Source organism: Thunnus albacares, chromosome 10, assembly GCF_914725855.1.
Source record: "Thunnus albacares chromosome 10, fThuAlb1.1, whole genome shotgun sequence".
Classification (NCBI taxonomy): Eukaryota; Metazoa; Chordata; class Actinopteri; order Scombriformes; family Scombridae; genus Thunnus; species Thunnus albacares.
The window spans coordinates 9,473,639-9,487,504 of record NC_058115.1 but is presented as its reverse complement, the minus strand read 5'-3'; the positions used below and the strand labels follow the sequence as shown (position 1 = coordinate 9,487,504).

Below are 13,866 nucleotides of genomic sequence, written 5' to 3'. Positions count from 1 at the left end.
CTGCAGCGTGGTGCCAATTCGGCAGGTATATAGATAGCAGTGCATAATGCTGGATGGTCGCACAGGTTTATCAAGCTCCTGTCATGTAGGATGATGACTGTGTTTCAAATGTAGCGTCATGCGTGTAATTGAAATGGCTGGTAAGATGCACTGTTTGGAATACGAGAAGATAACTCTAAATTGACTTACCAGCTATATATATATATATATATATATATATATATATATATATATATATATATATATATATATATATATATATATATTTTTTTTTTTTTTTTTATTTTATTTTTTTTTTTTTTTAATTATTGGCTACATTTCATATTCACAAAAGCAGACTTACAGGGAAAAAGCCAAACTTCTTGTTTTTTACAGGGGTCAAACAGTGTATTGATTCAATTTGATTTTCTTCTAATCCAAAGGCTGTAAAAACTATGAATGCATGTTTTTTTGTTTAAAATCTTTATATGAACTAGAACTTCCCCTAGCTCTTTTTTTTTAAACTTTTCCTCTCCAAACCGCAAGATGAATATTTTGATATTCTGTATTTGATCACTTTCGAGTCGAGTCAAGTCAACTTTTATTTGTATAACCCAATATCACACATCGCAAATTTGCCTCAGGGGGGTTTCACAGTTTCCTCTTCCACAAAGAGGGAATTGTAACAGTTTTATGGTAATAAAGAAAAAGGGAAAAATGTGATTGAAATGGTAAAATAACACCAACTCGTTTTCATTCGTATTATGACATAAACTACCTTTGAAAGTTATTAATTGTAGCGGTAATTCCACATGAAAGGCAATTGTCTTTTAACTGGAGGCTTATGAACACTGAGCAGTTAGGAGCTCTGTGTGCTCAAAGACATTTTTGACATGCACATTAATTATTGCATGAATAGAATATATTGTGTGATCTCCTTGCTATAGGATGACCTCTGACCTCAGTTTGAAACTTCATCTCTGCCCTGGCAACAGCCACGCATAATACATGTAATTAGAAATGCAGATTTAATCAGGGTGATATGTCATCCTCAGATAAATGTGAAATGTATTATTATTATTGAGATAATGGAATTTCAACCAGGAATTACATCCAATAATGTGGAACCTTTTCTTACATAATTATAGTTCTTCTGTGACTGTGAATGAACACTACAACTATGATAATGTCACAGGCAGATAGTGCAATTTATATTACTTACATTGTTGTCTGAATGAAAGTATAGCAGAATTTCATAAATGATAGCCTTTTTTATGTTAACTGCAATTTGTTTGGAAAATATATTGGAAAATCTAAAAAGTTAATCTTTATTATCCTCTTCATAGTTTTGCAAGTGAATAACATTATCAGTTATTGTATCTATATCCACTTATAATGCTGTTTCAATAAATCCAAGAAAAGGTACAAATGAACAAACCATAGCTCATAGTGCAGAGGATTCAGTTTATTGAAGTCAAAGTTTAACAACTTAAGTTTACAATCTGTATTTTTTGTAATATATATTCATATATATGAAACCAAAAAAGGCTACTTTAGGAAGAATAAATGTAATTTTCTTTCTTTTTTAATATCATCTTTAGTCAGTTTAATGTACAGAATAACAGTAAGCTAATATTATCCTTGAAAAAGAGCAATATGTTCCTTTTTTAATGTCGCAGTGCAACTTACATCTTACACACCTGTGCAATGTACCATGAGGTGTACACCCCTGAAAGAACACACAGTGGAATCTCCCTTTTCGGCCTGTTTCTGCAGGTCTACACACACAAAGATCTGGGAGGGATAACACAGTCTGTGCCTACGAATCAGAACTCCGTTAATCTACAGTTATGTCACCTGTTTGGAGGAGCAGCGGTTGGAAAAAGAAGACCAACACTACAGATGAGAAACGGAGCGAGGTCCGTAGACTAGAACTGTATTGTAACTCTTCTACAGCTGTGTGTGTGTAGGAATGCCAGTATAGCCAGTCCATCGTTGCCCAAAGAGAGGGTTGGGAGGCACAGGGAAAGTGCTTGCATCATTTAGTTTCTTTGTGGTACTCTCAAATTAACCAATCGAAAAACATGAACGATATCTCTGGGGTGTGTTTCATATTTCACTACAGTGTGACATGATGAAAAACCTGAACCTACACTCAAAGAACTACAGTAAAATATGAAGAATAAGTACAGATAGTGCTGGATGCAGCAGGTGCTACGCATGTCTCTCAGAGTCTTTGACACTGGGGGGCACCATTGAGTCCTTGGCCTGATGTTGCAGATGAAATGATTCATCTGAGTTTCACAGACATTACAGACCGTTTAGTGTGGAGGTCTATGACCGCCTGAAATCAACGGGATGCTTGAAGGGAATGTCAAAATAGCTTTTGCTTTAAAAAGTAACTACACTTTTGTCTCTCAGGTGAGACTCCTGAAGCCTTTGGACACGTGTCAGTCTCTCCATGTAAACCAAAACATTAAATTGAAACCTCCTGATAGGACGCTAAAGGAGGATCTGCATTAGATCAAATACTGAGCAGCAAAAATGCCTCCCTCAGTCGTTGTACAGTGTGTGTCTTCAAACACTATCTAATGAAAAAAAAGAATACTTCAAATCTATGAACATATGTGTAAAAATTCATTCTTCAACAGTGCTTTTGCATGTACCATGCGCTACAAGTCTAATTATCTTGCAATCATGAGAGGAAGATTTTTTTTTTTAAAAAAAAGAAGAAGAAAAAAGAACACAAATGATCCACAATATTTTACCCTGTCCAATCAAATCAGTCCCAGGCCTTTTCTCATGTAACACATCACCAGGAGAATGTCTAAGAGTCAGCCGTGATGTAAACCAGTAAAAACTGTCAGTCAAGTCGATGGTGGTTGTTGTTTGCCTCCTAGTTGTTCAGCTGCTAAACACCCTGCATCTACAGAGTGAAGAGGGGGACACTGCAAAACCTTGGCATAGAATACATCATACTTTACATTATATCTATGACACAAAACGTAAATAGATTTATATATTCTTCTATGTTTAAATATATTTGTAGACTGTACACAAATCTTTAGAAAATGAGACGGCAAATGCTTTTACCTGATATTTTGAACAGCAATGGTAAAGAGGCCGATGAGACATAGACCCTGTGATGCAGCCAATGAGATATAGAGATATAGAAAGTGCATTCTTTGTAGTGAGTGACTCCTTTGAAAAGAACTCTCCAGTTCTTGCATTCGCTGTTTAAGAAAAGAAAAGAAAAGAGGAAAAAAAAAAACTGTTTTGCACCCACGCAAATACATACTCTCTGTCTTCCCTCCGCTACCTCTAGAAGCATATCACAGTGGTAGTGGAACGCAAACATTTACATCAGTATACACAGCAGTATACACATATACACAAGTCTTTGACGACTAGAGAGAGAGAAGAAACAAAGGAAAATTAAGAAAAGAGAAGGAGGAGATGGAGAGAAACACAGACAGAGGAAGAGAGAGAAAAGAAAGAGAGGGAGAGAGAAACTGAATGGTAGAATTGCACTCTATCAGAGGAGCCTCCTTCTGCAGATAAAATTGTGTTTTTTGAACAGTTCACAGTTTGAAATAGTGTGCATCTAGCCAGCACAATTGGTTTCTCAATGCTTATGACGGTCGTTTTCATTGGTTCCCGGAGGAACGGCTAAAACAGATAAACCAGCATTGATGGCTACCTTTCACAGTCTTATATTTAAGTCACTGCCCTCACTTTCCCCACACTGTCCCGTCAGATCAGCCTGGAATAACAGTGAGGTCCCTGTAAATCAATGAGATATGCAGTGAGAGAAAAAAGAGAACGAGAGAAAGGGGGAGAACTGGTGGCTCTGGGTGCAAAGTTCATCAGTACAAAAGTACAGTGCTGTGGTGAAAAGGATTCTCCTCTGTATTGCTGCTACATAGCTCCCCCTGCCCCCTAAAATCAACCGGAAAAATAGCAAAACCAAGAGGATACAAAGAAACGAACATGTTAAAAAGTCTCCTTTTTTTCCCATTTTGCTTGACAAGCGTGTGGAGTTTATGCTGAGTTCCATAGACAAAGGAAGATTAATGCTTTCTGTTCAGGCATGCAATAGGCACCCTGTGGGGTCCTCAGGATTATCAAAAGTTCATACACGCAGGTCTCAGACTGTTCCCTCTATGATATTTACACATTGTACAATGTGTGTTCCTGTGTGTGTGTGCGTGTGTGTGTTTGTGTGAGTGCGTGCTCAGAGTTGTGATCAGGAGAAAGGATTTTGATGTAAAGCTCTATGTGTGTGTGTGTGTGTGTGTGTGTGTGTGTTTGTGTGCGTGTAAGTGCGCGTGTATGCAAGTCCAGTCTTTGCTTCTCTTCTCTTCCTCACACGTGTGTCTCAATGAAGGAATGTGTGTGGGTCATGAGAGGCGCGGCCAGCGGGGAGAGGTCGTCCTGACCGTTGGTGCCGGGGCTGAGCTGGCAGATGTCTGAGTAGAGCTCGCTGTGCCACTGCTTCCACTCTCTGAAGGTCTGGGAGCACAGGCCAGGTTCCTCCAGGAGGGCACAGATTACTGACAGCTCTGACTCTTTGGCCTGGTGGAGCAAAGAGACATCATGGGATCACTACATTGAATCTTCACAAATATTTTTCTTCTAAAAATCCCCAATTCTCTGCTGTGTTGGAGACAGAATCCTCTGTTTGCGCTACCTTCAAGGTGCTGCGGAGGGCTCGGACCCGGTGCAGCCTGTCGTTGAGCAGGGGGTCCCTGGCTCTCTGAGTGAAACAACGTCGAAGCTCCTGCCTGCTACAGGGTTTTGGGTCTCCTAGGGCCGTCACGTTGGCTTGCTCCAGGGCCCGGTACAGCTGCTCTAGCCCATCCAACGTCTCCGGCTCACGGCCTTCCGACACTCTCCGCTCCCTTCCCTCCGACACCCTCCTCTCTCTGCTCTCAACTCTCAACTCCCGCAGGTCTGACAGCCAGGGAAGAAGCAGTAAGTCAGTCACTGCTAGTATGACACAGTAAGGGTCATCTGGATGTACAGATGTGTTTAATACTGACAGGACAAAAATATCTCCTAATGATATTGCTCAGTATCTCCTCCTGCTCAATGGCATCTTGCAAAAGTGTTATTTCCAGATAGCAAATTAAAACATTTTCTTTTCTCCTGACATATTGGGCCTCATATGCACAGATTAGTTCTTAAAGGTCCTGTAAAAGTGCTTTAGGAGAACTTTTTTGGGGTTCCTTTACCATTACTGACATTGCTACATAAATACATTATCTTTTGAATACTGACCCAGGCTCCCGACTGTTTAATGTGAGCAGGTAAGAGGTTTGTTGATTCCAGCGTGGAACCTGATTGTCCAAATATACTATATACGCTATACTATATACTCTACTTGCAACCCATCATCTGGGGTTATGTCTATCAAAGATGGATTTTTCCATACTCAGATGGTTTTATTTGAATGATTTTCTGAGGCCATAAGAGATAAAGCTGCAGTTTTTTGCTTTTTTTTGCACATTATATTCATTCATTCAAACTTTTTTCCCCCCAAAGAAACATACAATTAGTGCATTCAAACTCAAAAGGATCTAAGAGCTAGATGTCATTTTTTAAATTTTTTCACAAGGTAAAAGGTTTCATAAACCTCTTTCACAAGGAAAGAGGTTTATAATTTATTCTTTTATCTATTTCTATCTATTTATCTTGGAAACAGCAGTTGAGTGAAACAGTCTTACCACAAAGTCCATTCAGTAGCTGTTCTGGAGCTTTCAATTATATCACATGATCTTCATCAACATATAGAGTTTGCCCAGTTGTGATGGCATTGTAGATGTTCAAATTTGCATGTTTTCTGAGCTCTTTAAAGGGGACATATCATGCAAATTTCCAGGTTTATATTCATATTCTGGGGCTCTAGAATATATTTGTATGATTTAATTAATTTAAAAAAAAACTCATTTAAGTTATTACTGGCCCCTCAGTTCAGCCTGTCTGAAACAGACTGTTTTAGCTCCTGTCTCTTTAAGGCCCCCCTCCAGATGAGCCCACTCTGTTCTGATTGGCCAGCTCCTGGAACCTGTCCCTCAGCAGACAATAACAATAACAGTTGGATTTCACTACTTTTCTCGTTCTTTACTCAAAATGAAAACTTATAAAATACATTTGTACATGTTTGAACCCAAATCCGATCCGAAATATATGCAACAAAGGCTACCAAGAGACGGCCGTTTGTGGGCATGCACAAACAATCTGATGCAATCACAAGGAGGGAGTAGAGGTAACATTGCACCTCAAGTTTTGGACATTTGACCATGTTTATCATAGACATCCAACATCGTAACAGTATATTAGAAAAACAAACAAACACAGGAAATCACGGAAGCATAATATGTCCCCTTTAAGGACTTCCTGTCCATGTTGCCTTTAGATTTTAATACACTACCCTTATGTTGCGAACTGTTGCCCTAAATAATATCATTTTAGCCAAAATGCATTTCTCACAAATTTATGCTGTTTGTTTCCTTCACCACAATATCCTGTGTACCACCTACTCAGGTCAACTTTTCACCCTAGAACCCTGTTGATGCAGTACATACTGTATGCTCTCAGATGATGTCTTTTTTAAGGAAATCACACTGGATAGCATAATGTTTCTGACTTATTTGTTACTTAAAGGACCAGTGTGTAGGATTTAGTGGCATTGCAACCAACTGAATACCCCTCTCCCTCCCCTTACAAGCATGTAGGAGAACCTATGGTGGCCACTAAACTTGCAAAAACGTGAAAGGCCCTCTCTAGAGCCAGTGTTTAGTTTGTGTCTGTTCTGGGCTACTGCAGAAACATGGCGGTGCAACATGGCGGCCTCCATGGAAGGGGTCCCGCTCCCTATGTAGATATAAAGGGCTCATTGTAAGGTAACGAAAACATGATACTTATATTCAGGTGATTAGACACTAATTAAAACATACTTATGAATATTATATTCCATTTCTGCCAAGTCTGTTCCGCTAGATGCACACTGCACCTTTAATAGTCAATTCTCTGAAGACAAGAGAATTTTTTATGCATGCCTCTGATAGTATCTGCTTCTTTTCTTGACTGTGTGTAATTTTCTTACCCTCCTCACCCTCGAGCATATCTGCAGCCTGCCCCTCCGCCTCCTCGTCTTCGCTCCTCTCCTCCATATGAGCTGAGGTGTGTAACAGCTTTCCTGGCATCGGGTCCCTGTTCCTGGGCAGACTCTGGCTGCGTTGCTTGTGGGAGCGTCGGTGTGTGTGGCTATGTGTGTGTGGGCCCCGCTCCAGAGGGAAGGGCCCGTCCCGATCCCTGTCCCTCTCTGCGGCATGGTGTCTCCGTACTGGCAGTGTGGCCTGTCTGCGTCTCTCAGGGGACATGCCCTGTCTGCCCAGCCCTCCGTAAAGCCCCATCTCTCCAGCCATGCTCCCCATTAGGCCACCATAATCACTTTCCCCCGGTGCTGTCTGGAGGAAGTGCAACCCTGCGCTGGTCAGAGGGGTCTCAATGAGGTCCTGCCAGGAGCGCCGCTCACGATGCGAAGAGCGGCAACCGGAAGAGTGGGTACTGGTGCTGCCTGTGCCTGTGCCCATGCCCATGCTGTCTCCACGCTGGTCTTCTGCCGAGGAGTGGGAGTGTGTGGATTCGCTGGAGAAATGTCGACCGTGCTTTGGCTCCGGGAAGGGGCTAGAAGAATTGACCTGGGGAGGGAGAGGGGAGGTGGAAGAGACCATCTGTGGAGGGATGGGGGAAGTGGAGGCACTCATTGGTGGAGGGAGTGGGGACGGAGTGGAGCGCATGAGGCTCATGGAGCTAACTGAGCGGGGCAACTGGTCATAACTGTGAAGGAAGTTGGTCTGAAGGGCCAAGGGTAAGTGAGGGTGGACAGGGTTATTTAGTATGGAGAGGAGTGAGCAGGGATAGATAAAAGTTGACAGAACGGTGGGTGAGAATGTGAACACAGATACAAGGAAAATGTGACACGCAAAACAAGCAGGGTATAAAGAGAGGGAGGAGGTGTGCAAGGAAGGAGAGACAGAAAGAGAAGACAGAAGGACAGGAAAGTACAAAAAATGTAAAGAGACCAAAAGATGACGGCAAAAAAGCAATGAGATGGCAGATGAGTAACTCCAGGAATGACTGGCATGACTGTTGAATGGCTAAGCTGGGAAATATGTTACCAATACCACTGGACCTAAATGTACATGTCTGAACATCCTAAGAGTAACATCATATGTTACGTTACTGTGTCTTTCAGGGGAGAATGTGGATTGGTATTTGTCTCCACCTAGAGGTCAGATTGTGAACACGTGCTGGCAGCAGAACACAGAGAAGTGATGGTCTTGGCTGCTTACCGAACCAGATAGTCTCACACTCTGATGTTTTATTAATGCTGAGAGCTGTGGTCTATGCAGCTCTGAAAACTGTGGGGCTTTTAGGAATAAAATATTCTATCAGTATGAAACACTGCAAAGAAAATGTTGAGCGTGTGTTGTCTGTACTCACTGATGGTGTGCGGTGATACGTATCGCAGAGGGATGAGGGTCCCTCCTGTTTGAGAGTCATCGAGCCATCGACCTCGTCTTGATCACTCTCACTCCAGTAGTCTGATATTATGATAAAACCAGACACACATACAAATGTTAGCAATACATTAACGAAAAAAGAAAGGTGAGTAATTTCCAGCAAAGCCAGTTCATCTCACCTTCATCAGGGCGTGGCACTTTGTCATCTGGTGTGTAGCCAATAGCGGCCAATCCAAGCCGGTTCATCCACCTATTGGACGCAAGGAAAGGAGAACGCAAAGGTGAAGGATGAGAAGTAAGAAGAGGGAAGGCATCAGGGGATAGATAAGAAAAGTAGAGAGGTGGAGAGAAAAGGATGGGTTGTACTTGGTAAAGAGTAGGTGATGAATAAAAAAACTTCCCCTCTAAATAATTCAAGTGGTGTCTCTTAACAGTTATCTGTCTAACTGACTCCATCCCCCTGATGAGGAGACAAAAGCAGCGACATAATTAGAGAGATGGATGCGGAAAGAGAGAACTGACAATCTTCAGAGGCTGAGATGGTGTTCTTTCTCTACATCCATCCACTCTTCCTGTCCTCCTCCAATCCCTCTGTCTGTCTACATTGCAGTTTTGGGCTTGTCCCATGTCTCTCAGCAGACATCTAATAATAAGGTCGCTACTAAGAATAGAAGCCCAGTCTGTATATGAGGAACATGAAACTTATCATACTAGGAAGTGCATCCTACAGGAAGCAACTTCCACATGTGGATTACAACATTTCCTTATTTTTAACTAATCCCATGACAGACGTGCTGCCTGTGTAGCCAAAGCCTCTGTGCCATAGACCTCCATTGTTGTCCAAAAACGATTAAAAACACATCAATACGCCACATGTGTGACATGTTCTTTCATTTCAATGAACATGGGAACTGCAGTTTATTTTCAGTCCATTGCACATTCACTGTCTTTTGACCATAAATGCTCACTAAACCTGGAGGTCCTGACTCTGACTAGAGTGGGGGATACAGTGTAGACATGAGCACAAGCTGTATTCACAGAGCCTTCACTCTCTGCTATGCTAGTCAAAGTGTCAGTGTACTCAGTGGTAGAATAGGGATCCCTTAAGGAAAAAGATTGGGAACCACTGCACCAGAGCACCAAATATGTATTAATCCACAAGTGAAAATAGTTCCCAAGAAAATGAAGTGCTTACTCCTGTTTGAGTAACGTTTTTTAAAACTACAGTGGCCAGCTGTTTTAGAAAATGAAGTAGCCTTTCTATATTTGTGAGCTGTTTTTAAGGTTTTAGTTTTCCGCAAGAACCAATGGGCTAGCATAGGATAGTCAGACAGTAATCATGCTGACACACATTAGACATTAGACACACTAAGCATGCGTTTAGTGCAACTACATTTCAGGTACCGGTGAGACATGAAATAAGATCCACAAAGTCCAGTTTGAGTAACAGATTCATGAATTTGGCAGCTTATCAGACATAAATGCGTTTTCTCACACATACCAACATCGGTCTAAATAAACAAAACAAGAGAAAACACACAATCTGTGTTGCTTTTCATCTTCTCATGAGAATAATGTCTATCTTCTCCTTGTCAGTTTACAGTAAGTGTCAGTTTTATCATGTCCTTGACTTCAACCTTCGACGCGGCTTCTGGCGATCTGTTTGTCTATAGAAGCTATTCTGTGCTCTTAGTCTACAGTATATGAATCTCTCCAGAAGCCTGGAAAATCGACATGTAAACACGGCAAGTATTTTAATGCTTATACCAACACCAACCTATTCACACATACACACAAATGCACATGAAAATAGGTGCAATGGCGCTTTCACACATGTACCTCCAAACACGGTATGGAAGTCAAATATAGCTGGTTAATTATTCTCCCCCAATTATCTCCCCATGTCATTGAGGAGAAGTGTGGATAATTAGAGCTCATCAGATAACACTCCTGCAAGTATCACTACGGTATCTCTCTCACACAAGCACACACGTGACACACACACACACACACACACACACACACACACACACACACACATACACAGTTCTACATTTAACAACAGAGGGCCAGGTTCATGCCTTATTCATGGACAGTGTTGTGTTGGTGGACCGTTGCATGGTGTAAACTTGGTTTACTTAGTTAAAATATTCATGAAAGAACACGTGACGTCCCCAGCATCTGACTTTTCCACATTAAGACACAAACATACTCAAGAGACTCACACAGGCACATATATATACACTAACACACACACACACACAAACACACTCACCTATTCATTTCCTCCAGACAATCTGTGGCGAAGAAGAAGCTCTTGATTTTGGGATGACAGGCTTTGAAGGCACTGCAGTCAGTCAGAGAGAAGAAGACTGATTAGTGGTTTTCTGTATGCACAGTAGGTTTGCGTGCGTTCATGTTGTGTGGGTTACAGCAAATGTGCTTGATTAATAATTTCAGCGACATGTGAGGGACACTCACAATTTCCGTCTGCACTCTATGGCTCGGTCTATTCTGAACTCAGGGAGGCTGATGAAGCCCTCAGCTTTCTCATCCTGCAGGCAGAGACAGATGGAGAGTGGTGGTACATCATCAACACAGAGAACAAAATGTCACGCACACCAATTTTATTTGGGATGGTAGTATTCTAGTCAAGAGTATGACAGCAACATATGTTGTTTACATTGGCCGGGACTCCTTCCACCACTTAACATAAGAAAGACAGATGAGATATGACTGTATTAACTGTGAAAGTGAGTTATAGGAATAGATTTGAACATTTACAGTCAATGTCACAGTCATGCCAAGTTGTATTTTTCATCATAATTTAGCATGTATTCTAATAATACATGTCTTACAATGAGTTTTGCCTTTGCGTGAGGTCAAAATGCCTTGAATGCATTTATCAGATCAACTGGTGAGAAGGCTGAAAGATATTCCCCGACTGTCAGTGTTTGTTTTTGTCATTTTCTCACAATTATGATTTTTCTAAAGCAAATAAAACAAAAAAAATCAATTAATAGAAATTCAATTTCTATTACAAGTCTGTGTAACATTTTTTTTAAAGTAAAGTCTGTTGTGTGTTTTGTAAGTGTTATTGTTCTTGGTAATGTTTCATGGTATGTCGGTTGTATATCAAATTGTCTGTTATTTCTTCTTTTTAATATTTTTTTTGCATACATGAAAGAGATGACATGCTACAAAAATCCTCTGCTGAATTTAAACTAGGGACAATGCACTTACATGGTAATTTTGATGTTATTATGTTTATATATAATACTTTTCATATCTGTAATCTGTATATAAAGGGTACCATTTAGTATTAACACTAAGAATGGTCAAAAACGATGCTGCAGAGGCAGAGATATCCTGACTTTTGGTCTCTAGCATGGGTCAAACTACAAAAACAATGGATCCTACAGTTCCCATAATGCAACCTAATAGCATATTTCACTTGACATTTAAATGCCCTTATCTTTCAGACTTCCTGCCACCGGTTTATAATGCAGATTTTCAGTCAAACATTTGAAGTCTCAAGGCTCGGTGGAGTGTCCCTTTAATCCCCCTATTTTTTTTTTTTTTAAGATAACTGTTTTTAATAGTTTTGTCAATACAGTTTTTAAAAAAAACCAAAACTGAATAGAGATGCAGGGAGAATAAGTAGTGCCAGATTGGACTGGAATAAAAACTAGAGGAGTTTAGCTCTGAGAGTGAGGACATAATGATATCTGAGTAGGATGGCTTACATTCTGGTTGGTGTACCAGTAGAGGCAAGACTCTTTGAGGATGAACCAGTACTTCCTCCATTTCTGTGTGAAGTAGCCTTTAGCATCCTTCTTCTTCCACAGCCAGCCCTCACAGTCACCGTGACCCAGGTCCTTACAGGAGATTCTCCTTCGACTGGCACTAGTGAGGGAACCTGCGATGAGAGGAGAGAACCATGACAACGGTGAATTACTACAAAGGTTATTTCTATAGTATTTAGAGCTGAATTATGCAAAATAAAAATTTGAATAACTGTGGTCATGTATACAGTATGTCTGTGGTTAAAGGCTCAATCCAAATGTCTGGACTCACTGCCTCACATAGTTTGAAGTGAGCTCTGTCTCCCTATCAAATCAGCAGGCAATCTGAACATTTGAATCCCCACAAACTAAAGGATTTTTTGCACATCTGCGAATCTGAAGAATATCCCCAGTATTACATCAATGACAGTGATAAATTAGGATAATCCAAAAAAGGCAAACAATCATTCATGACAAGGAAAATGAGGGAAAAAACACAATTGGCAGGTGTTGGCAAGTAAATCTGTAAATGTAAATTTCCTGTTTTGCAAGTGCAGTGTTATTGCACCTGTGTGTGCACTGCTTCATCCCAAGCATTGCACATCTGGACTTTTCACATACAGTACATAGGCAGTGTCTGATGTCATCAATTCTGCCTCGGCTCCCTCTCTCCTGTTACCATTTCATCTTCATACAGTCACACACCACAGTCAACATGCCAGTCACGGCACCTACAGTCTGTCAGGCACGGTTTGAAGTCAAGACATTTAGAATAACGGGTTTACTCTACTCCTCTACATTATGCTAACATGTTACACAGTAGTGCTGTAAGGATTATACGTCAGAGGATACAAAGAGAGAATGTGTTTACCTTTACTTCTCTTTTTGGTTTTCGTTCTTAGAGAGGTGTAATGGAAAGACTAGAGAGGAGAGAGAGAAAAAGAGATGTTAGCTCATAAAAAAACTTATGAAAAAGACATGTTCAGGCAAACCTTCTGGGTTAATGTTAATACATTTCTTTTCTAGCATAATCTGGCCCTTACAGGCACAGAGGGATCACAATATTGAAGCTGCAACTGCCAGGAAGTGCCCTACAACCTGCAATGGATACCAGAAAGCTGTCTACCACAGAAACTAAACCACAGTCATATTAGGATGTGGTAAATTACATCACCTTGGGTACAACTTTCAGAATATCTGAAAATGCTGAAATGCATCGAAAAGTAGATTTTCTGTACTTATTTTATAAATTTCAATTTTCCTCAGACTGTATTTAGAGGCAATGTTCATGAAATTAACCCACTGTGGTCTGATTATATGTTGATTGCATGTAAAAGAATTTTAATTTCTGCCTGTATAACTTTTGCTGGACAATGGCACAACTGGCACAAATAGCCATGTTAAATGCTAAAATGTAGTAGTTTACTGTATACTCTAGCAACAGTAGCACAAGTAAGGAGAGAGAGAGTCATATGAATTGACTCTGTAATGTCTCTTCTACAGCAATATTTGGTAACATTAGCTAAGACCAGCCACCATTAGCTACTGGTCACACCAGACCAAGTAACACT

At 40.7% G+C, this 13,866-nt stretch overlaps 1 protein-coding gene across 4 annotated transcripts in view; it reads right to left on the bottom strand.

Moving 5' to 3' along the window:
• Positions 1–1,746: 1,746 nt before the first annotated feature.
• The window catches only part of si:ch211-26b3.4 (connector enhancer of kinase suppressor of ras 2), a 61,057-nt gene continuing 48,937 nt past the window's right edge, over positions 1,747–13,866 (bottom strand). For 2 of the 4 annotated variants that reach the window (XM_044364494.1, XM_044364495.1), the window contains exons 16-24: positions 13,167–13,215; positions 12,257–12,429; positions 10,992–11,065; positions 10,786–10,857; positions 8,690–8,760; positions 8,491–8,591; positions 7,088–7,841; positions 4,670–4,932; positions 1,747–4,554 (exon numbers count right to left, since the gene is read on the bottom strand). In XM_044364494.1, coding sequence (XP_044220429.1) covers positions 4,345–4,554; positions 4,670–4,932; positions 7,088–7,841; positions 8,491–8,591; positions 8,690–8,760; positions 10,786–10,857; positions 10,992–11,065; positions 12,257–12,429; positions 13,167–13,215 — 1,767 coding nt within the window. In that variant the 3' untranslated portion in view covers positions 1,747–4,344. The remainder of the gene's footprint in view (positions 4,555–4,669; positions 4,933–7,087; positions 7,842–8,490; positions 8,592–8,689; positions 8,761–10,785; positions 10,858–10,991; positions 11,066–12,256; positions 12,430–13,166; positions 13,216–13,866) is intronic. The other 2 variants (XM_044364496.1, XM_044364498.1) reach the window with 1 other exon arrangement.